The 23,163-nt window shown below is 42.1% G+C and overlaps 1 protein-coding gene across 1 annotated transcript in view; it reads right to left on the reverse strand.

Moving 5' to 3' along the window:
- SMAD1 (SMAD family member 1) overlaps positions 1-13,235 on the reverse strand; it is a gene marked incomplete at both ends in the record, with an annotated part of 43,543 nt that extends 30,308 nt beyond the window's left edge. Inside the window, one exon of the mRNA XM_079697455.1 lies at positions 12,836-13,235. Coding sequence (XP_079553581.1) covers positions 12,836-13,235 — 400 coding nt within the window. The remainder of the gene's footprint in view (positions 1-12,835) is intronic.
- Positions 13,236-23,163: the final 9,928 nt, after the last annotated feature.

The raw sequence follows: 23,163 nt of genomic DNA on the forward strand, positions 1-23,163 counted from the left end.
GTGAGGGCAAGGCTCCTAGGTAATTTCACTACACCTCCCTCCACCTACTTGAAAATCTCTAATAATTGCTGTATGTCTTTAAAAGGAGGGAGCTTTCTTCCCCTCTTTTCCTGACCTCCCAGGAGGAAAAAGGTCAGATTTCTGCCTCTTCTTAGTGACGTATATCTCTGCTTTTCAAAGTATTTATGTGTCTCTTTTAGTTAAAAAAAAAAAAAAAATCCCTTTTCCAGTCAATAGGGAAACCAAACTAAGAAAGTTTCCGGAGGTATTTTCATTTCAGGAAGCGAGTTTCAAAAGACATTTGTGATTCTGCTACTGGACTCAGCTTTTCTGTGTTACCAGGGCACAAGGAAAAGGAATGAAGAAGAAACAGCTAACAGTGCAGAGAGGGGCTGAGCTGTGAAAAGTATTCCTGTACACCCTCCAGATTTGTGAACATCTTCAAGATTTTGAAGTACTGTTTGAAATTCTATCACCAAGTCATCAGTGTAAAGTAGTCTAGTGACCAGACTAAGGCTGACGAGGTTGTGACCTGCCAAATGCTCGTGGATGAGATTTTTTTTTTAAACACACAAGAGAGTTCTGATAACAAAGCTGTGTGTCCACACAGACATAATGGCAAATAAGCTGGCTGTGACCCACTGGTACATAAATGTCCTTTAGTTCCAAAGACCTGGAAAATGAATTGAGGTAACAGTCAAGACGCCTGAGTTCTAGCCTAGCTGTGATAATTATTAGTTCTGTGACTTTGAGCAAGTCACTTAGTTCCCCAGGGTCTCAATCTCCTCCCTCCGAAGAGCAAGGGGTCTGAATCCCGAGGGCCCTCCTTGCCCTGAACTGTGTGAGTCTGCCGCGGCTGCTTGTGGAAATCTGGAGCGTCGCGGTGCACAGGTGTCAGACCACATCTCACTCGGGTCTCAGGACAGCCAGTGAGGCCACCCAAGAGCAGGAAGGTGGCCCAGGGCTAATGGGAGAACAGCCTGAGAGCTGGTCCAGCGGCCACAATTCTCATCTGAAAATGGGGGGGGGGGGGTGGGAGGGAAGGCAGCCAAGCTGCCAGAGCAGCTGTGCCCAGTATAATATCTATACTAGACAGATGTCCCTAAATATGGTGTGTGTTCATGACCTTCTAAACAGAAGCGTTTCCAGGAGAGAGTGGAGGAGAGGGTAAGACTACTTAAAAGTTAATAGTATATGCATTTATGAAATAAAATTCCTCACCTCAGGATATGGCAGGGAAACTACACTGAAAAAAAGATTCTCGTAACCTTTTTTTTTTTTTTTTTTTTTTTTTTTTTGCGGTACGCGGGCCTCTCACTGTTGTGGCCTCTCCCGTTGCGGAGCACAGGCTCCCGACGCGCAAGCTGAGCGGCCATGGCTCACGGGCCCAGCCGCTCCGCGGCATGTGGGATCTTCCCGGGCCGGGGCACGAACCCGTGTCCCCTGCATCGGCAGGCGGACTCTCAACCACTGCGCCACCAGGGAAGCCCCTCTCGTAACCTTTAATCGAGGTTAAATTTTAATGCAAATTTAGCTCCAAATCCCTGAGTGGTGGCCCTTTCTCTTTTTGCGTGCTTATTGGTGGTCAGGCTGCAGAAGGGAGGGTTTGAAGTAATAGTAGATACTGTTCACTGGGCATTACATACATGCCCATCGAATACTGACCTCAGGGCCAGGCTCTGGGTGGGACACGGTAGGTGCAGATGTCAGCGGGACAGCCACTGTTCCTGCCCACATGGAGTTTATAACAGATCCCTGAACCCTCACAGCAGATGAGGAAGCAGGCTCAGTCCAGCTCCATGACACGTCCGAGGTCACACAGCTACTAAGTGGAGGGCCAGGGTTTGAATGAAGGTCTGTACATAATAACCACCAGACTATGTTACTCAGTACTGCCAAACTGTAAAGAGATTGTGGATTTAAAATTCTCTTTCCATTCTTCTGTTTAGTTTTTTGAGGGGTCATCTTTTTATTTTTTATTATTATTTTTTTTTAATTAATTAATTAATTTATTTATTTTTGGCTGTGTTGGGTCTTCATTTCTGTGCGAGGGCTCTCTCTAGTTGTGGCAAGTGGGGGCCACTCTTCATCGCAGTGCGCGGGCCTCTCACTGTTGCGGCCTCTCTTGTTGTGGAGCACAGGCTCCGGACGCACAGGCTCAGCGGCCATGGCTTACTAGGCCCAGCCGCTCCGCGGCATGTGGGATCCTCCCAGGCCAGGGCTCGAACCCGTGTCCCCTGCATTAGCAGGCAGACTCTCAACCACTGCGCCACCAGGGAAGCCCCGAGGGGTCATCTTTTTAAAAGTTAAGATGATTTTGCCTAACGATAGCAACTTTGTAGTATTTGTTTTCTAGGAATGTATCAATTACTCTTGAGTACAACTACATGAACAGAAGATGAATATGTGAAAAAAAATTTAAATATAAACAGAGAAATGAACTGTATTCAATAAAAGTATCTGCAAAACAACATGAAATTGACTTAAAAAGAGCCTGAATTGAAATCAGCTTCTGAGAACCCAACTTCCTAGATAATTCCAGGCTGGGGATTCTCTCTTTTTTTGTCCACCATGGGTGATTCCTTTGAAATACATCTCATCTGAGAGATTACATGCCCACAGTACGTCCTTTAGCCCGACCTCTCTTCTGGGGTAACTGCCCTGTCACTTCACCCAGCCACCCGGAGCTTCCTGAAGTTTCCACCTGCTGGTTTCATCCTCCTGTACCTCGGCTCACGTGACATCCTTCTAATCTCAGTTCTAATGTCATCTCCTTTATGGTATCTTGCTTGGTTTTTCTACTCACCTCCAGGAGAAATGAATTCCTCTTTTCTTTGTGCTCCATTGTGGCTTAGATCATCATGGCATCTGTAACATTTTATTGCTAATTTGACTTTACCTCTCCCAGACCATAAGCCCCTTGGGGGCAGAATTGAGTTTTCTTTCTTCTGTATCATCCAGTGCCTGGCATGTAACAGATCCCTAATAAGTGTTTTTTCAATTAATGTATGTTTGTGAATTATATTACTATTCTTAGATTGCTTATTATAATCTGATTAATACAGACCAGTCTTGCTCAAAGGATAGTCCTCGGTGAATTAGCAAGACACTTGTTTAAAGGCAGATATTCCTGTACCTCATCCCAGACACAATAAATCAGGCCTCCTGCAGTCTGGCTGAATGCAGCCTGGGTGGGGAAGATGAGGGGTTAGCATATTTGTGGGCAACACAGCCCCAGGCCTCTTGCCCTGTCTACGTCTCTAACTAGCTGTGGAGCTTGAACTTCAATTTTCTCACCTTAAGTCAGATTTCTAGAAATCATCCCTTTCACCTCTAAAACTTCATACAGCATCAGTCCCAGTTCTCAGGTATACAGATTAAATTAGAATGATACAGAAAAGGCCAGCATGGCCTTATTATACTAAGTTGACAAGAAAATTCACGAAGTGTCCAGTTTTTCTGGTCAGGTGTCTTGGTGCCAAGGAAAAAGCACTGGCTTTGGATCAAGAAGCCCAGGGTCCTAGCTGCCATGAATCAGACAGCACAGGCCTTTGTCCCCCTGCAGGGCTAGTGGCCAAGCTCTGGCAGGTGGCATGTGGCAGCCTCTCAAATGCTGGCTCCTCCCTCCAGGTCCCCCTCCCATCCTTACCCCAGGTTCCTTTCCTTTGCCAAATACTTATTTGCTTAACTACCACAGAAGGAAGATGCTATATTATCAGAGACTTCATAGTTTGTTAGAGGTAGAAAAACTTCAGGGTGTCGGCTAAAAATACCAGGAGAGGAAAAAGTACTTCATAAGGTACACCGGAAGTTTAGGAACAGTTAGAGGCGGGCTTTAGTTTTGGACTTCTGGATGGAAGTCTTGTTCAGTTATTTACTGGACGATTAAGAGGGAACTTACTCTACACTGAACTTCTTACCAGTAAAATGGGAAGAGCAGTACTTCTCCCAGATTTCCTTTCCATTTAACATTCACATCGTGCTTACATATGCCAAGGGCTGTACCAAATGTTCACTCATCTAATCCTCCTAGCAACCTGGCCTAGGGCGGATACTGAGGTAGAGAGAGATTGAGTGACTTGCCGATAAGTATACAACCAGGAACCAGTGGAGGGAGGCCAGGTGTCTCTCAATGTGGCGCAGGTTAGTTTTAGCAAGTTCCTGGGCTCTGGTCAGCCCTCGGCCTAGCGGGCCTAATCATCTATCAGACGCTACTGATATGGAAATGGCCATCCCCAGGTGTCACACCAGGCAGCTTGGCTTCATTTCTAATTGCAGCTGAATGTAATTAGTTCTCTTTCGGCGTTCAAATATATTCAAATATATTCTAGGAAACAGACACTTATTATCTGATGATGAAGACTGACCAATGGGAAATAAACACAAATAAAGCTTCCAGAAGCATCTGAAGCACAGGTGTGGACTCTCAATTTACCATTAGCAACCCCAAATTCAAGCAGCTGTTGCACGTATGTATTTCAGATCAAATGCTCTACCACTGAAAATTTTGGATACCTTTTCCCTCTGTCAGAGAGAGAACATTGATCAGGGTGCGGGGGGGAACGACTGCTTTTGGGAAGCAGTGGTGTGGTGGGGAGCAGCATGGACTTCGCATTTAGACTTCAACTTGAACCCCGCCTCTCCCCTTCCAAGCCATGTGACAACTTACTTAAACTGCACCTAAGTGGCCCTGTCGGTGGGTACCTCTCTCTACCTTTCACAGCTCGGTCAGGATGAAATGAGAATACACGTGAATCCATAAGCACAGTGCCTGGCACACAGTAAGCATAAAAAGTAGCTATTTTAAGCACAGGGAGATCAGCTCGGTGCTTTGTGACCGCCTGGAGGGGTGGGATAGGGAGGGTGGGAGGGAGGGAGACGCAGGAGGGAAGGGATGTGGGAACAGATGTATATGTATGACTGATTCACCTTGTTATAAAGCAGAAACTAAAAAAAAAAAAAAGTAGCTATTTTAATTTCTATTGTTACTATTATTAATACTGTAAAAATTGACCCTTGAATAACACGGGTTTGAACTGCACAGATCCATATACACGGATTTTTTCCCACTAAATATGTACTACAGTACTACACGATCCACAGGTGATTGAATCCAAGGATGCAGAACCACGGATATGGAGGGCCGACTATACGTTTACACGTGGATTTTCCACTGCATGGAGGGTTTGTGCCTCTAACCTCCGAGTTGTTCATGGGTCAACTGTATTATAGTTTTCTGAAGATCTGTTTAGTGAAAACTTAACATTACAAATTTTGTTTTTATTCTAAATAAGATGTGCACAAAAGTTATGCTCTTTGTTTCACTGTTTCAGCCACATTATGTTTCCAGAATGCATAAAGCCTTTTCATGTGCACTGTTTAATTTAAGCCTTAACACGACCTTGGAAGGTAAATACCATCGCTCCCCATTTCACAGGTTAGCAAACACAAGCTCAAAGAGGACAAGCAACCGGCCCAAGGTCAAATATACCAAGTGCCAAAATTTTAGTCCAGGCCTTCTCACCTGAGCTTCCGCCCCACCATATTTTAACCTTACAGCTACAGAGAAGTATCTCCTTTAATAGTCCCCATTTGTCCTGATTTTCCTGAAGAACTCCACTCCACATCTACCAGTCAGCAATCAGCATTCTACTGTGAGCAAGAGTAGATCCCTGTTTTTATCCCCCAGTGGCTGATAATTCATTTCTGCCCTTAAATATCTTGTTGATCAAACTGTCTGATTTAGCCAGAAGCAGCCCCTTCAAGCTGACCTCTGTGTCCCTGTGACATGCTCCCACCAGTTTTCTCTTTTAAAAATAGCTCATTTTAAAATCAGCTGTTCTTTTTCCTGTTTAAAAGCTGTTAAGTTTGATGTTTCAAAAGTGTTTACCCACAACTGTTTCCTAACTTGACCATCGTACTTAAATACCTGTCCCGGTACGCCATTATACCCTGGAAACACTTTTTAGATGCTCAAAGAAAGGCTACTGTCACAAAAAACACTGCTGAATCTGCTACAGAGCTGGTCAGATGTAACTGTCAGGAATTTATAGGGAAAAATACAGGAAAAAACATACAAAGGAATTCCACTCTGTTGTCATATATATGTTTACTACTTTCAGTTTACAAAAAGCTGCCCAAATACCACTCAAAAAATCACAGGCTGGGGGCTTCTCTGGTGGTGCAGTGGTTAAGAATCCGCCTGCCAATGCAGGGGACACGGGTTCGAGCCCTGGTCTGGGAAGATCCCACATGCCGTGAAGCAACTAAGCCCGTGCACCACAACTACTGAGCCTGCGCTCTAGAGCCCGCAAGCCACAACTACTGAGACCCTGCACTGCAACTACTGATGCCCGCGCGCTCTAGAGCCCGTGCTCCGCAACAAGAGAAGCCACCGCATTGAGAAGCCCGCACACCGCAACGAAGAGGAGCCCCCGCTCGCCGCAACTAGAGAAACCCCGTGCGCAGCAACTAAGACCCAACGCAGCCCAAAATAAATAAATTTATATATTAAAAAAAAATCACAGGCTATCCTTTTGCCGCCTTCTGACTTTAGATCCCATACAGGAGCAAGTGGGAAGTGGTCAGGTGACGTATGACTACGTAAGCCAGACACTCTCGCTTAGACAGGAAATGGCTTGTTTCATGTGAGAGCGGAGAACTAAGAACAGCAGCAGCTCGGAGAGCTGTTTTAGAACTGACGTAGTGATGCACTAGAACGTAAACCTCATCTTCCGTTGTAAGGTCTGCTAAAGTGCCAGAGTATGAAAATGCCCATTTAAAGATCCGGGGGAAAAAGTGCCAAGCAGTCCTTTGTGGACCTAAATCTCTTTATTTAAACATAGTCTCTGTTTCCAGCTTCTCATTCTTTTCTCGGGGAGGTTACCGTTACTTCTAGTTATACAACCTATGTGGCTCGCAGCACAGCCGTCCCCAGCCCTTCTGGCACCAGGGACCAGTTCTGTGGAAGACAGTTCTTCCATGGACGGGGGCTGGGGGGATGATTCAGGCGGTAATGCGAGCGGTGGGGAGCGACGGGGCAGATGAAGCCTAGCTCGCCCCGCCCACCGCTCACCTCCTGCCGCGCGGCCCGGGGCACCGTGGTTCACGGCCCGGGGGTTGGGGAACCCTGCATTGCAGTTTTAGGAAGAGCAGACGGGGTGGAGTGAAACGGGCAGGCTTCGGTGCTAAAGGTCATGGGAATGGAGAAGTCCAGTTGAGGCACTGGTAATTAGGTAAGTGAAATGGGTAAGTGGCAAGTTCAGCGTTACCTCCCCACGGGGAAGAGCTGCTGTTGACACGGTGGAAGCCCAGACCAGGCTAAACGCAGGGGAAGCAAGTCTGCAGCCTTTCCAACTGGTCCTGAGACCAGTATCTGAGAGCAACGCATCCCCAGCCAAGCTAGCCAATTAACAAAATTTGGGGTTTTTTTAGTTCTCCCCTTCTCCAGGCCCTCTGCGATTTTTAACACTGTGCTCAGGGTAGCCTCCAGCTGCCCGAAGTCTCCCAGCTCTGCTCTTTAAATTAAATAAATATCCACTGTTTCCCCATCTCCTCCCCCATCAAATCTCCTTTTTCCAAATAACAGGGCAGAAGTCTGATGATTTGGCTAATTCATGATTATTAGGCATGATGCTGGGTCTTTCAAGAGAATATTTGCATCTCAAAGTGGAAAAAGACAAGGGGATGGGACATGCATTTTGGGAAAGAAACGCCCAGGCTTTTCCTTGAGCCTCTGAACAGCTAGTACCAAGGAGGCTGAAAGTAAAACCGAGAAAATCAGTCTGAGATCATTACAAAAGCCAACTTCCCCTCCATTTCTCTCACTTCTCGTGTCTGTCAAGAGCCGAGGGCACTACCAACCTGGGGCAAGTCAACTGTGGCTCCCCACCACAATCACACCGAACATTCCCAGACCGACAAGACATCACTGTTTGAGGATTTTCCACACGTGGGGATACAAAGCCAAAAAGCAGTACTCACAGGTCTCCATATTATTCCACCCAAATCTAGTCTTGGAAGTTATTAGCCAGGCTTTCCCTTTTGATTTGAAACATTATTTCCACACAATTGCAATCAGTGAGCTACTTTATTACGGCAAATGTTTTTCTGTGGTTTTCAAAATTGCTTTTTCATCAGCCATGGTTTTGTGTGTGTGTGCTTTGTTTTTAACAGCTGCCAGCCGGCTAAGTGTTCCTTCAGCCCTATAAACTAGCAGGGGTACAGAGAAGAGTGCTGAGCTTTATGTGAATCCAAAAGGTTTGAAAATATCTTCTCTTGCCCACCTAATGCTGCAGAGATAGAAAAGGAATGAAGTGGAGGATAATGGTCAGGAAAGCCAAAGTATGAGCAAGATACTCTGTATAATCTATGGAGTATGGTCTTAAAATTTCAGATTGGAGTAGACCTGGCAATAGAAAAATGCTACCCAGAAACAAATCACAGAATTATGGTCTCCATGTCTGCTTCAACTTATGAAATTTATGTACTTTTACAATTTATGTAAAAGTAACATATAGTAACTGCTAAAACTTACCACGTGTTCGTCAATTAATAAATAACACAAAACCAGTTGCCCAAATCACGTACTAGGAACAGTTGCTCGGGGAAGAAAAAGATCGGAATAATAAACTTCCCATTTTGCCTTGGATTTGAGAAAATGGAATCCACTAAGAGATCTGGGTATAAAATCCCACACATGATTACATGACTTCAACTGTTTCTAATAATATTTGAGATGACAGTGATGAAATTATCAAACACAAGCCAAATGCCAATGATAATATTTGGGAAATAAGTTCAACATCTAAACTCCACGTCCACTTGGCTGTCCCTTGAACTCGGACAGGAGCAAAAGTAGTAACCAAATGCTCTTGCAAAACAAACCTTCCACATGGACAGGAGAACGGGGCCCTGAGTGGACTCTGGAAAAGCAACTGCAAAGTCCGGGGACATCACCCTCGCCCCAAGGATCCCTCCTGCAGGAAGTCTCTGCAAACTGCCTCGGCGGCGCTACCCACCACCCACCCTCAGGCACAAATGTTCTGAAGTACCTTTTACAGCTTTCAAAGCCTTCTTCCTTCTTTTCAATGTCATACACACCTCTCTCCCACACCAAAAGCAGGAGAGAACCATCCAGATCACAAACTTAAAGTAACTATGCACGGCAGTACATCTGTATCATAGTGAGTCATGGGACGCATATGTGCTAATTTTCCTCTTAGTCCTGACCTTCCTTTTGAATTTGTTTTCCCTGGCCTACCTTATTAGTTATACTTTCTACTTTACTGTAAGTCTTCTTATAAACCAATTTAAATCCTTTGTACAATGAAATGTACTATATACTTATATAACTGAACCACCACACAGGGTGGAACACAATGTCCAGATGCGCTGGAGTCCAGTGAGCTTTTCTGTGGCCACTCTGAGGCTTGTAAGAGTTGGCTGCATCTCCCGTCCACACTTCTATCATTCAATTTAGCACACTGTGCTGTACTCACATGCCCATCTTTCTCTGGCAGACCCAGTTCCTGAGGAGTTGTACATGGGCCCCAGAGGTTTGAGTGAAGAGGAAGTTAGATGTAGATGATGAACACAGGGTGTCATGGTGAATTTTATGTGTCAACCTGACTGGGCTGAGGGATGCTCAGAGAGCTGGTAAAACAATATTTCTGGTTGTGTCTGTGAGGGTATCTCCAGAGGAGACAAGCATTTGAATTGGTAGACTGAGCAAGGAAGATCACCGTCACCACTGGAAGTGGACATCACCCAACTGCTGAGCACCTGAACAGAACAAAAAGGCTGGATCACCTATCTTCTCCTGTCCGCGGATACGGAGCTCTTGGTTCCCAGGCCTTTGGACTAAGACTGGGACTTCCACTATCAGACTTCATGGTTCTACAGCTTGCAGACAGCAGATCACAGGATCTCTCGGCCTCCATACTCATATGAGCCAGCTCCCATAATAAATCTATAATATATAATAGACTTTTTTAAAAACTCTTTCTTTTTTTTGGCTGGGCTGTGAGGCTTATGGGATCTGAGTTCCCCGACTAGGGATTGAACCCGGGCCCTCAGCAGGGAAAGCGCTGAGTCCTAACCACTGGACCGCCAGGGAAGTCCCAATAGTAGACTTATTAATAGGATAATTAATAAATTAATTTAAATTTAGTAGGATCCTATTAAATATATAGGATCTAGGTATATAATATATATGTATATATATAAGATCTATATATATAATATATACGTGTGTGTATGTATATCTATATAGATAGATCGATCGATCGATCGATCCTATTGGTTCTGTTGCTCTGGAGAACTCTGACTATAATATACAGGTCATAATGCTTTATTTTAATTTTTATAGTTGATATTGTTGATAATTAATCCTAAATCTTCAAACCACTTGTCACCATCGTATCCTGGTATCTGGTTTACAGCATCAGTCACCAGACTCCTAGATACAGCCACTCAGACAAACTTGAAGGAAAAGTCAATACGTCCCCCCACCCATCACCATCCTCCGAATGGATGTACTAATACAAAGACTTAAAACAAAAAAAAAAGGCACTTTAATTAGATAGAGGTTTTTGTCATCCTTGGCTCATGTAAAAACACATTCACAACATGAAGAAACACATTAAAATTGTTTGATTTTAATTGTTAAATATTAATTTTATTAAATCTTGATCCTTGAGTGTATGTCTGTCTAATATTCTGTGTGACAATAGAAAAGTACTCACAGAGCACCTCTGCTACATGTCAAAACATAATGGTTGTTGAGGAAAAGCACTCAATGTGACTGAGTCGCGAGCTGCACTAGCTGCTTTTTCAGGGAATCACCATTTTTAAAATTCAAATAATGGCAGATTCACATGCAGCTGTAAGAAGTAACAGAGAAATCCTGCCTACCCTCTTACCCAGTTTCCTCAAATGGTAACATCCTGCAAAACTACAGAACGTCATCACAATCACGACACTGACACTGATACAGCCAAGATACAGAACACTTCCATTCAACCCAAGGGTCCCTCCCCCATGTTGCCCTTTTATAGCCACACCCACTCCCCTCCTGCCCCCAACAACCACCAACTCATTCTCCATTTCTATGATTTTAAGGCCTTCTTCTTAAGGTAAAATTTACCAAGCCAGGAATTACCTGGTGACTGAGGCAGCCAAAGGGGCAAAACTTGCATTCGGTCAACAGGTGAAGAGGATTTTAGGTGTATTTTAAACAGCTGGGAGCCATGCTGCTGAAAATGGAAGAAGCACCAGGAAGTGAACAGCAGGGTATTACTTTAAAGATCAAACTGAAATCTCAGAATTTCAAGCTCAGGATCAATATGGCCTTGCAAGTGGATGAAGTTCAAAGTACAGATGATAATTCTCAGGAACCATGTGAAAAACATTAAAAAAAAAAAAAAAGGCCAAATGACAGGAAGTCTCCATGAAGACATTTTAATGGTGGCAGATAGCAACTGAATAGCCTTCTCATACCACACTGAGATGACTGACTTTACCCTGTCAGCAGTTGCTTTGGTAAAGAAAAAGAAAACCGCCATTTAACCCAACCACTAATAAGTAGCCTGGACTCTAAAGGCTACCAAAAGTCCAAGTAAACAGTCACCTGTTACATCATCAGCAGGGGCACAGTCTTCAGAAACTGCACAAACTTCCTCTTTCCTGTAACTATCCACACACTTGCAGAAAAAGAAATTCTTACCACTTTCTACTTTCCCAAAGATGCATTTTTCAGTAATGGCCAAGGCACTTACTACCTTTCACCAAAAGGAAGGTTCATCCCTCTCACACTCTCTCCCATCATGGCCTATGATGAGCACAAGTTGTTGCAAAGTGTTTCTGTAACTCTCGGTTTTTTCCCCACCACAATGTTTGGACTCTTTTATTTATAACAAAATTAATGGCACAGGTTAAAGAAAAACTACGTTTACTTAAATCCATTAAAATTATTTTTGGTCAAAGAAACAGAGATAGTAAAAGATACCCCACAGAACAATTATAAAACTTCCACTGGGCCAAACAACGAAGCATTCCTTTCTCCCCTCACTCTTCCACTCCCTTTAAGACACCTTTATCACACTGTATCAGAATGCTAATCTTAATGAATATCAGCAGGAAGGGAAATTCTGGAAGAGCAAGTCAGTTTTATACCCCTAACAAGATGCAAAGTTCAAAATGATGAAGGATTTCAAACTGTAACTCATTAGCATCTCTTTTCAATAAGAGACTTCATCTTGTCAGCTGGACTTGACCTGCCTGGATACCTTAAACCAGTGGTTCTCACACTTTAGCCTGAATCAGAATCACCTGGAGAGTTTGATTCCACAGCAGAACATAATTCTTTCATATCCTCTACAGGGAATATGCCATAGCGAAATTCCACTGGAGATGATAAAAATTGCTATTTTTAAGGATAAAGTGATTCAAGTCACTGGCAACTGCCCTCAAGTAGGTAGACAGCAACGCCATGCTTCTTTCCTTTCCTGATTTTCTTCCCTCACAATAAAATCACAGCTAAATTTGTCTAGAGAAATGCACAGAGCCAAAGGGAAACATAAAGAATAAATTTAGAAAGAAAACAATTTATTACAAGTTAGAGGTATTAGTACCGGGATAACCGTTTTCACAGCCTTGCTCCTAAGAAATAAGATTAACTAGAGACTATGCTGTTAGAACGCATGACATATTCAAGGGCGGACAAACGTACCTTTTCCCCCAATATTTGAAAATTACAACTAAAAACAAGGAAAGGAATGATTTTGAGAAACAATACAAATCTGCTAAACGCATCAACACAAAAGGGCTCACTTACCAGGGCTTTCTACTCGCTTATAGTGGTAGGGATTGATGCACACTTCCTTCTGCTTGGAACCGAAAGGAAACTCACAGCATTCCAGTGGTTTTAGTTCATGGTGGCTCTGAAGGTCGGGCCAGCGCCACACACGGCAATAAATGACGTGAGGCAGCCCCTTCCGGTGGGAAACTTGCAGCCTGCCATCCAGGGAGCGGGGAATGGTGACACAGTTACTGGGCTGCCCCGGACAGCTCAAGGCCTTTTCCAGTTCCTCCATGGCACCTTTCTTTTTCTTCAGTTTTTTCACCAAAGCATCAACAGCTTTCTCTGCCCATTTTTCTTCTTCATCACCCTGTTTCCACCCAAGAAGTCTCTTCACGGCTGGACTTGTGAAGGAAAACAAACTTGTCACGTTCATGATGGCACCACGTACACTCCTTGTGGATGGAGAAAGAAAGACGTCCCCAAATGTGAAAGGACAGCAGAAGAGGTTTCACTTTATTTACATAGGATTATCCTTAGCTTCTTCGTGCTGAGGTCCTGAAAAGTAGCAATCACCATTCCTAGTGTTTCCAAAAGTAACCCAAAGTCAGCACCTAGAAAAAAGGGAAAAAGATGTTTAAAATCATCTCTAGCACAAAATCACAATTTATTAAACAATTACCATGGGCCAGATACTATTTTAAGCACTTTTATGTATTACAGTATGCTATGGGCTGAATTATGTCCCCCCCTAAAACTCATGTTGAAGCCCTCACCCCCAGTGTGACTGTATTTGGAGATGGGACCTCTAAGGAAGTAATTAACATTAAATGAGGTCATGAGGATGGGGCCCTGATCTAATTGGATTGGTGGCCTTATAAGAAGAAGGGAGAGATTTCTCTCTCCCTCCCTACGTGTGCACCCACTGAGGAAAGGCCTTCTTCATAGAGAGAAGGCAGCTGTCTGCAAGCCTGGAAGAGAGCCCTCACCAGAAACCAAACTGGCTGGAGCCTTCATCTTGGACTTCCCAGCCTCCAGAACTGTGAGAAATACATTTCTACCATTTAAGCCACTCGGTCAGTGGTATTTTGTTATGGCGGCCCAAGCAGACTAACACAGTATTTAATCCTTTAAATAATTCTGTCAACTAGGTAATACCATCACTGCCATTTTATAGATGAATAAACTGAGATGCAGCTTTAAAAAGGAGTATGTTACTGTTTACATGAGTTCTGACATAGAAGCAACAGACCCCTTAGTGCAAAAAAGGTTCAAGTTCTCAACAGATATTGTGATGTTTTATATTTAGATTCATTTATAGGCTCTAAGATATATATTTCAAAATACACCTCAATCAACAAAAACTGAAAGCAAAAGGAAAAAGTAAAAATGCAATAGTCTTAACATCTATTTTGGTTTGTTCAAGTATGTCTTACGCTATAAAAAAGGTAGTTATATTTACACTATATAAATGTAGCAACATTTTAGGGTAATTATTCAGTAAACCAGTAAACTAGCCTATGCCTATGGGCTATCAGGCAAGTAAGGTAAGAAATTTACCCCCTACTTTTTCAAATTTGCTTTTTATTGACATGAAAGGAATGAAGCACGTGAACACGTACTGTACCAAATACTTCTGTCAAGTTGTCTCATTTAAACTTTCTAGTTACTCTTCACCAGATAAAAACACAAACGGTGAAAAAGATTAAAGATGATAACTTTGTACCAAGTCTGGCTAAGAGTCAGTAGCAGGTATCAAACCAACCTCCTCCCCAAAATAACTATAAAAGCTGAATAAAATACAAATGAACAAATCAGAGGGAAAAAAACCCAACTTTTTAAAGGTATCAAAGAGCAACCAAAGTACACAGGACATGAGGGGCCAAGATGCTGGAGAGATGTGAAAAGCAATGAAATAATAAGCTGAACACTCTTCATTGCTTTTCTTCTCAAGGCATTTATTTGCCAATGCCTGTGCTGTGAGTAGCCAAGCCAAAAGAGGCTAAAGAACCAGAGATTTCAGTAGTCTCATAGTGCTGAGGAGACCAAAAAAAAAGAAAAAAGAAAAATGGAGTTGAGGGCCTGGTAAACATACCAGGCTTTCAGTTGAGACCCCTGAAGAGGTATGCCCTAGTGTGCAAGGGCAAAACTGAAATGGACTAGTGTTTACAAACACTGAAACACAGCCTAGAATCATCTTAATAGAATTATCTTAATACTAGACTGGAACAAGATGATGGGAAAAGAGGAGAGAAAAACTGTGAGAGAGGAAATATTTGTAGATACTGGCCAAAGATTTTCCAAAAGTGACAACAGATGTCTAGCCACAGATTCATGAAGGCCTATAAATCCAAAGAAGGAGAGATAGAAAGGTATCCACAAGTTTTAATGTGTCATATCACAGTATAATTGCTGAAAACCTACCACAAAAGTCTTTAAAAAGACACAATACTTTCAAAATGAGTACAATAAGGCTGACAGCTGACATTTCAACAGAAACAATGGAAACCAGATGACAGTGAAATGACATCTTTAGCCTACAAATAAAAAGCTGGAAACTCAGAATTCTATACTTAGTGGAGAAAAATCATGCAAAATGACTATGAAATAAATATGGTCTCCAACAAACAAAATCTGAGAACTGGCTTCCAGCAGGAATTTTCAGGCACAAGGGAAAAGCAAGGAACTGAAGGAAAGAACGAAGAGCTCCAAAAGGGTACTGACTTTACAGAACAATTATAGGAATGTCTTGTGGTGTTTAAAATACAGAATTAAAATGCATAACAAAAAAAAGCAGAAGGGGTAAATGAAGTCAGATTTCTAAGGTCCTTGTCTTACCCAGGTTGTGGTAAAGCATTAAAGTATTGTTGGTATGTTATGAATTCATGTCATAATAAAGCAACAACCGAAAGAATTTAAAAACCATAAAAAGGTAATAGAGGAGTTAAAAATATGGAATTATTTTTTCAAATATGCTTAATCCAAAAAAACTTAAGAAAAAGGAAAAAAGAGCACATAATAGATGGGACAAATAGAAAACAGTAAGATTCATAGCTAATCCTCAAAGTCTCAAGAATTACTTAAATATCAAGAGACTAAATTTGCCAAGCAAAAGACAGGGGTAGGGGTAGGGACACCACTTAACTATACTGTACTTACAAGAGACACACATCGTCGAATATAAAGACAGAAAATGGCTGAAAGAAAAAAAAATATGGAAAAGAAATATACTATGCATATTCTAACCAAAAAAGCTCACACAGCTATCACATCAGGCAAAAGAAGCTGTAAAGTAAGAAGCATCACCAGGGATAAAAGAGGGACATTTCATAATGTTAAATACAAATACATCACAATCCCAATTTTTTATCCAAGTAATCACAGTTTTAAAACACATAAAGCAGAAACTGACAGAATTAAAATGACTAACAATCTTAGTGGGAGATTAACACAGTAAATGACTAAACAAGCAAACAGAAATCAACAGATATAGAAGATTAACAACATGTTTAAAAACTTGACTCAATTCGTGTATGCACCCAACAACTGTAACATACGTAATGCTTTCAAAAACACATGGAATACTTATCCAAATTGATCATATAATAAGCCATTAAGCAAATCTCAACACATATCAAAGGAATAAAACCATACAGAATATGTCCTTTGATCATAGCATAACCAAGAATAAGTGCCAAAAGTATTGTTATTGAAAATAATTACACTTTTAAATAATGCATGGGTCAAAAAAGAAACTACAGGAGAAATTAGAAAATATTTTAAACTGAATGATTATAAAAATATGACACATCAAAGCTTGTAAGACGTAGCTCAATCCATGCTTAGCAGGAAATGTGTTGTCTTAAATGCACATATTAGAAAAGAAAAAAAGCTGAAAACTAATTTTCTATGTATCTATCAAAAGAAAAAAAAAAGGAACAGCAAATTAAACCTAAAGACAGTAAAAGGAAATGAGAGCAAAATTAAATATATATATATACAAAATAGAGAAAACCTATAAAATCAAAGTTGGCTCTTTGAAAATATGAATAAAATCAGATATTCCTCTAAAAAAAACTATAAATCAATAAAAGAGAAGGCACAAATGACCAATAACAGGAATACAAGGGGGAAATCATTACTGATCCTCAGAACTCAAAGGGATAATAATTATGAACAGCTATCATAGCGAACTGTGCATGTCTATAGCTACTTTGTGGTATAGACATACAGCTGTGCATGTCTATAGCTACTTCCTCACTAGAGGAAAATGACTCAGGAATTCTATCTTACTGTCTTCCTAGCTTTGGGACCTAGCCCTGTCACTGGCACATATCAGAGTCTCAATAAATGTTTGATGAATGATTTAGCTCCCTGAAGGAATCAGAAGGCCAAGTGTGGTGCTTTACTTATTCAACAGGCTGTAGCGGGTCAGTTGTTTCCTTTCGTAAAGTAGAGAGTTTTACCAGTGCTTTGAAGCTGGCGTTATTTTCATTGAACAGAAAAAGAGAAAACAAAACTATGCTACCATCAAAAGCCACACTTGGCCAGAGTGTACCTCCTGAAATGATCATTTACTTTGACTAAAGGTTAATTGTGCCAAAGAACAAGAAAGACAACTTCTTTTCCTTGTCCTCTAGCAGCAATTTATAAAAGGAATAAATACCTTTCTTCTTATTCTGTATGTCCTTTTCTTCGACTCCCAAAACTGCTTTTTTGTATTTTGGTCAATGGTTTTCAAACAGAGGGGGTGAGTTTATATCAAAGTCACCTGGGGCTGTTTCAAACTCTAGCACTGATGGGGGGTTTGTTATAGAACGTATAAGTATGTGGGGAGCTGGGGAGATTAAGGACCACCATTGCAGACCTTTGCTTTAACTGCTCAAAGTGACATTCATTCAGCAAAGCTGCACTGAGCGCCTGCTAAGTACCTACGGTATCCACAGAGGATGGGAGCAAAGATGTCTCCATCCTGAAGAGCCAGTGTGTAAACAGTGAACTCTCGTGAAGCAAACTGGTTCCCCTGCATGCCAAGCGAAAGGACTGTACTGCGGAGTCTTGGGTCAAGTGCAGACCTCAGCAGGAAGGAATGCCAGGACTGCAGCAAGGTGAACCCTGAGTGCAGGAATAGAAGAGGCAGCCCATGTACCATGCATTTGTCCACCATGAACCAACAGTAACACTGTGGGCAAAAGCTCTACGACAGGTATAAACGATAACGTATAAAAGCAGAAAAGGAGAGAACAGTTCATTCCAGGGATTTCAGGAAGTATTCCCAAAGAAGAACTATCAGACAAGCATTAAAGGATGAGTAGAATTTTGCAAAAACAACAGAACTAATATTCTGAGTGATCGTTACTTGACAGACACTGTCCCAAGCACTTTATATCTACTAACTAGTTTAATCTTTGTGACCAACCCTCTTTAGTGAACACTCTTTATTTTCCTCATTTTACAGGTAAGGAAAGTGAAATATACAATAGAAAGTTAAATAACTTGTCCGAGGTTTTATGCGCACAGTTGTAAGTGGCGGGGCCAGAGTGAACCTATGTTGTCTGGCTCTAGAGCCTCTTTTTTTTTTTTTTTTTGCGGTACGCGGGCCTCTCACTGTTGTGGCCTCTCCCGTTGTGGAGCACAGGCTCCGGACGCGCAGGCTCAGCGGCCATGGCTCACGGGCCCAGCCGCTCCACGGCATGTGGGATCCTCCCAGACCGGGGCACGAACCCGTGTCCCCTGCATTGGCAGGCGGACTCTCAACCACTGCGCCACCAGGGAAGCCCTAGAGCCTCAACTTTTAAACCACTTTTCTAAATTGCTCGTTCTCACCAACATCAGAGAAATGCTAGGGTTCACGGTTGTTGTAGACGATACAAGGCTGATAAAGGCAGGGCAAGACTGTGAAGGGCCTGTCATGCATCTTATCCTGTGGACAAATGGAAGGCTTTAAATCAGGACATCAGTGTGATTAGATTTATGTTTTAGAAAGACAGCTAAGGTGATATCCTCAATACAAAAGGCTTCTCCACACAGGGAATGAAAAATGAAAAAAAAACCCTACGGTCTCCAAACACCACAGGGCCAGTTGCGGGGTTTGATGCCACTAAAAACATTAAAGTGACAAGATCACAAACTCTTGCATATAAATGTGCATATGAAACAAAATACAGGCTGATGACTGATTTTTGCCTACTTGAGTTAAGCATTTTTTTATATTCAAGTCAAACAAGTAACCTACCTCCCATCAGGAACTCAAATGTGTCCATGACACTATGGCCTTGGCAAGGCAACTCATTCTTTCTCTGCCCCTTTTGGTACTTCCTGCTTTAGTTTATGTCAAAAGCTAAGTGGCGTTATCAGTTTAAAGTGCAAAATAAAAACATGAGTCAGCAAACAAAGATTTCCTTCCCTCTTCTCCAAATACAAACATTTCACAGTGACAAAGAAGCAAAAGCATTCATCTGGTAAAGAACCCCCTAGAAGCCTTAAAAAATAGAGAGATCTTTGTTCCGGCAACTTCACTTCTAGAAATTTACTCTAAGGAAACACTCTGCACTGGAAGGTAAAAAATTTTTGCATAATGATTTTCATTAGAGCATTCTTTATTATAAGGAAAAAAAGAAATATCTAAAAGTTGGAAAATAAGTAAGATGTAGTATAATCCACTCAATAGAATATTATGTAACCCTTAAAAAATTATGTTCATAAAAATAACTGGGAAAACACCTTAAGCAGAATGTAAAATGGTATATACAGCATTGAACAACTATGTAAATAGACCAAAATAACGGTATACATAACATGAACAACTATGTAAATATACCAAAGCATGTAACGGTGGCTGGGTCTGGAAGGGTAATAATCTCTCTCTCTCTCCCCTACTTATTAAAACTTTTCAAACATTCTTTAATAAAAAACTGTTACTTTCAAATTTTTTAAAAGCCTCTATACACAAATATTTGCAAATTACGCACAAAAAAAAAAACAAATCAAAACCTCAATTCATTAACTCAAGCCACATACAAAGTCTACTTATAAATCAGGTTGCACTTACCGTGTGACCCGATTTTGGAAGTAATAAAAATGCAGTTTAAAACAGAGTTCTAAAGTCAGGCCCTTTCCCTATGGAGTCTTGCCCATGGGAAGGATTTCTATTAGCAATGCCAGAACCAAATGAGAAAAATACTCTTATAATGCTCCTTTCGACATGGCTCTTGAATTCTGCAACTTATGTGGTATTCCTTAATGTTACAAGGAAAAAAGGAAGAAGTTGTAAAATACCTTTAACTGCTGTGAGACTTGCTCTATACTGAAAGGAAACCTCGTTAGCCAACTTCACAACAATGGCATTTTCTTCATCTTCATCTAGCAAAGAAACATGTAATTATCCAACTGTGTGAATATCAACAAAATACACTCTCTGCCATGCCACACCTCAGATTCCAGATTCCCACTGAAAGTTTTAAAAGGAAATTATTCTAATTTGTATCTGAAGCACAATAAAAAGGCAGGGGGGTGTGCTACAAACCAAGTACTTTTTTTTTTTTTTTTTTTTTTTTTTGCGGTACTCGAGCCTCTCACTGTTGTGGCCTCTCCCATTGTGGAGCACAGGCTCCGGACGTGCAGGCTCAGCGGCCATGGCTCACGGGCCCAGCCGCTCCGCGGCATGTGGGATCTTCCCGGGCTGGGGCACGAACCCGTGTCCCCTGCATCGGCAGGCGGACTCCCAACCACTGCGCCACCAGGGAAGCCCAAAGCAAGCACTTTTAACAGAAGGAGGAGGAGAGGAGACAGACAATGGCCAGTCGTCCTCTTCAGCTTCAGACCAGTGCTGTTACGGTTCCTGCACTGGCACGCAATGCAGTGAACTAGACAAAACGACTGATTCCTTTAAATACTGAGGGAATAATGAAATGATTCAATAAAATCAGCACGAAATACATGCTCCAAAAAAGTGACTGGGGGGAAAAACATCAAAGACTCCCTGCTAGTACCTTAAAAAAAGGAGATAAATGGTCTACTGTCAATGAAGCAAGCAACTCTCCCCCACCCCCGACTTCTTGTTCTTTGGTTCATTACTGTCTTAACTCTAACGGTAAAACATCAAGGCATAAAGATCAAAAGAATCAAGCAACTAAACACACGGGTACTGATTAACTGATTAACTGTGTAAACGTTGGATGTGTTACTTAAGAAAAACGAAAACTTTACAAAAATTATCTTTCTGTAAAAAAATGCCTGATCCATTTTGCGGGGGAAACAAGTATTTCCAAGTAACTAAATAAACTGTATGCATATTTCCTGACTTATACCACTAGCTCTTCTTAAACCGATGATCTTGTGAAGAAACAGAAAAAGTAAGACTCTAGCTCCTAAAGAAGAGCTACTGTGCGGCTTCAGAGAAATCACAAGCAAACTATATGATTTCTGTAGTTCGGTAGTTGTATCTAAATTATTTCACCAAATACCTCACCAGAATGCCACGGAGATGTAAAGTACACCAGAGGTGTGTTGTATAAAGTGACTGGCCGCAATATTCATTAGTTCTGTGGAAAGGTATGTGTCGTCTAGCCTAACATCCGATTTCAGGTAGGATTCAAGGCCTGATGAGAACTCTTGCCTCCCCCGAGATGCTTAGCTAAATTAAAACATCAAAAAGAGTCAGAATGTTAACATACCAGGGGATCTGTAATGTAACTTTTCATTACTCCAAAATGGACTATTTTTTTTTTTAACGTACTTCATTTCATTCAGGTACCCACATCAACCCTATGTATACCCCGAACCAAAAGCAGAATCATCAAAACAGATGATTCCCAAGGGGGATAAAAAAAGACACTCAAACATTCCTGACACTCGTAGGAACCACAGAATCACAGACACACACTATAGATTCAGGTTAAAATTGCTTAAAAAGATGAAGGCTGCAAAGAAAAATATTCCAGAGACTCAATGCCAGCATGTATTTTAAAACATAAAGAGCAACCCACCATTAAGCCAAGAACTGCAATGAGCTTTGCTGGTAAGAGTAGGATGGAGAATTCACAAAAAAGGCAGGGTGGGGGGGTGTGTGAAAACCATAACCATATTCATTAGGCCCAAATAAAATTAGGCTACAGAATTAATCCAAAGTCCTGAAGAACTGGGAACAACCAAACTTTTGAAAAAGCTAAAATACTTATTACTTAAAAGTAGAACCGGGCTTCCCTGGTGGTGCAGTGGTTGAGAGTCCGCCTGCCGATGCAGGGGACACGGGTTCGTGCCTCCGGTCTGGGAGGATCCCACATGCCGTGGAGCGGCTGGGCCCGTGAGCCATGGCCGCTGAGCCTGCGCGTCCGGAGCCTGTGCTCCGCAACGGGAGAGGCCACAACAGTGAGAGGCCCGCGTACCGCAAAAGAAAAAAAAAAAAAAAGTAGAACCACAGACACCCCACATACTGGCTGAGTAGGAAGGCTCCCAGCTGGAGAACCAACCCTGTGAACGGTACCCAGGGAAACCAGTCATGAGGACAGGCAGAGACAGTACTCTGGACATACTGGACACAACCAGAGTGGTACCAACTCCAAACAGTTCCTAATAAAGCATCATCAATGACTGATCGTACAGCTCCTTAAGGAAGATGATACACCTTTATCTACTCTTAGGGGGAAAAAAGACTTAAAATTTGCTACACAAGTATAATGCCATCACAATGAAAATAAAAACGGAGATGGGTTTTTTCCAGCTAATCTCAGAAAATATCCCAAAGCAACGATGGTCTGTGATTCTGTGATGTCCTTTCAACAAATAACCTGTTCAAATGTTTCTTTTCCCCGGTTACTGCAATTAGGAACTCATCTGGCTTTGAGATACTTGTCTTGAAGGGGAAAACAGGTGAAGTCCCTCTGCCTTTCCTTTTCCTGTTTTTTGTTGTTGTTGTTGTTTTTGCGGTACGCGGCCCTCTCACTGTTGTGGTCTCTCCCGTTGCGGAGCACAGGCTCCGGACGCGCAGCCTCAGCGGCCATGGCTCACGGGCCCAGCCGCTCCGCGGTATGTGGGATCCTCGCGGACCGGGGCACGAACCCGTGTCCCCTGCATCGGGGGGCAGACTCTCAACCACTGCGCCACCAGGGAAGCCCCTCCTCTTCCTGTTTTAAACGAGCAGTTAGCCCTGGACCTTCACTCAACATTTCTCAATTTCAAACGGGTCAAATATAGCTAAATAAAGCTCACCGCTAACCAAAATAAAGGGGGAAAAAAATCCTAGAACAAGAAGAAAGTGAGGATGAATAAAACCTCTCTCCATTTCTTTTACAGACTTGAAAGCACGTTTAAACTACCTACTTCTTTGCTGGGAAGTTGGGCTAACAGGAACTCTACTCTGAGTC

The sequence above is a fragment of the Hyperoodon ampullatus genome (assembly GCF_949752795.1).
Source record: "Hyperoodon ampullatus genome assembly, chromosome: 1".
Taxonomy (NCBI): Eukaryota; Metazoa; Chordata; class Mammalia; order Artiodactyla; family Ziphiidae; genus Hyperoodon; species Hyperoodon ampullatus.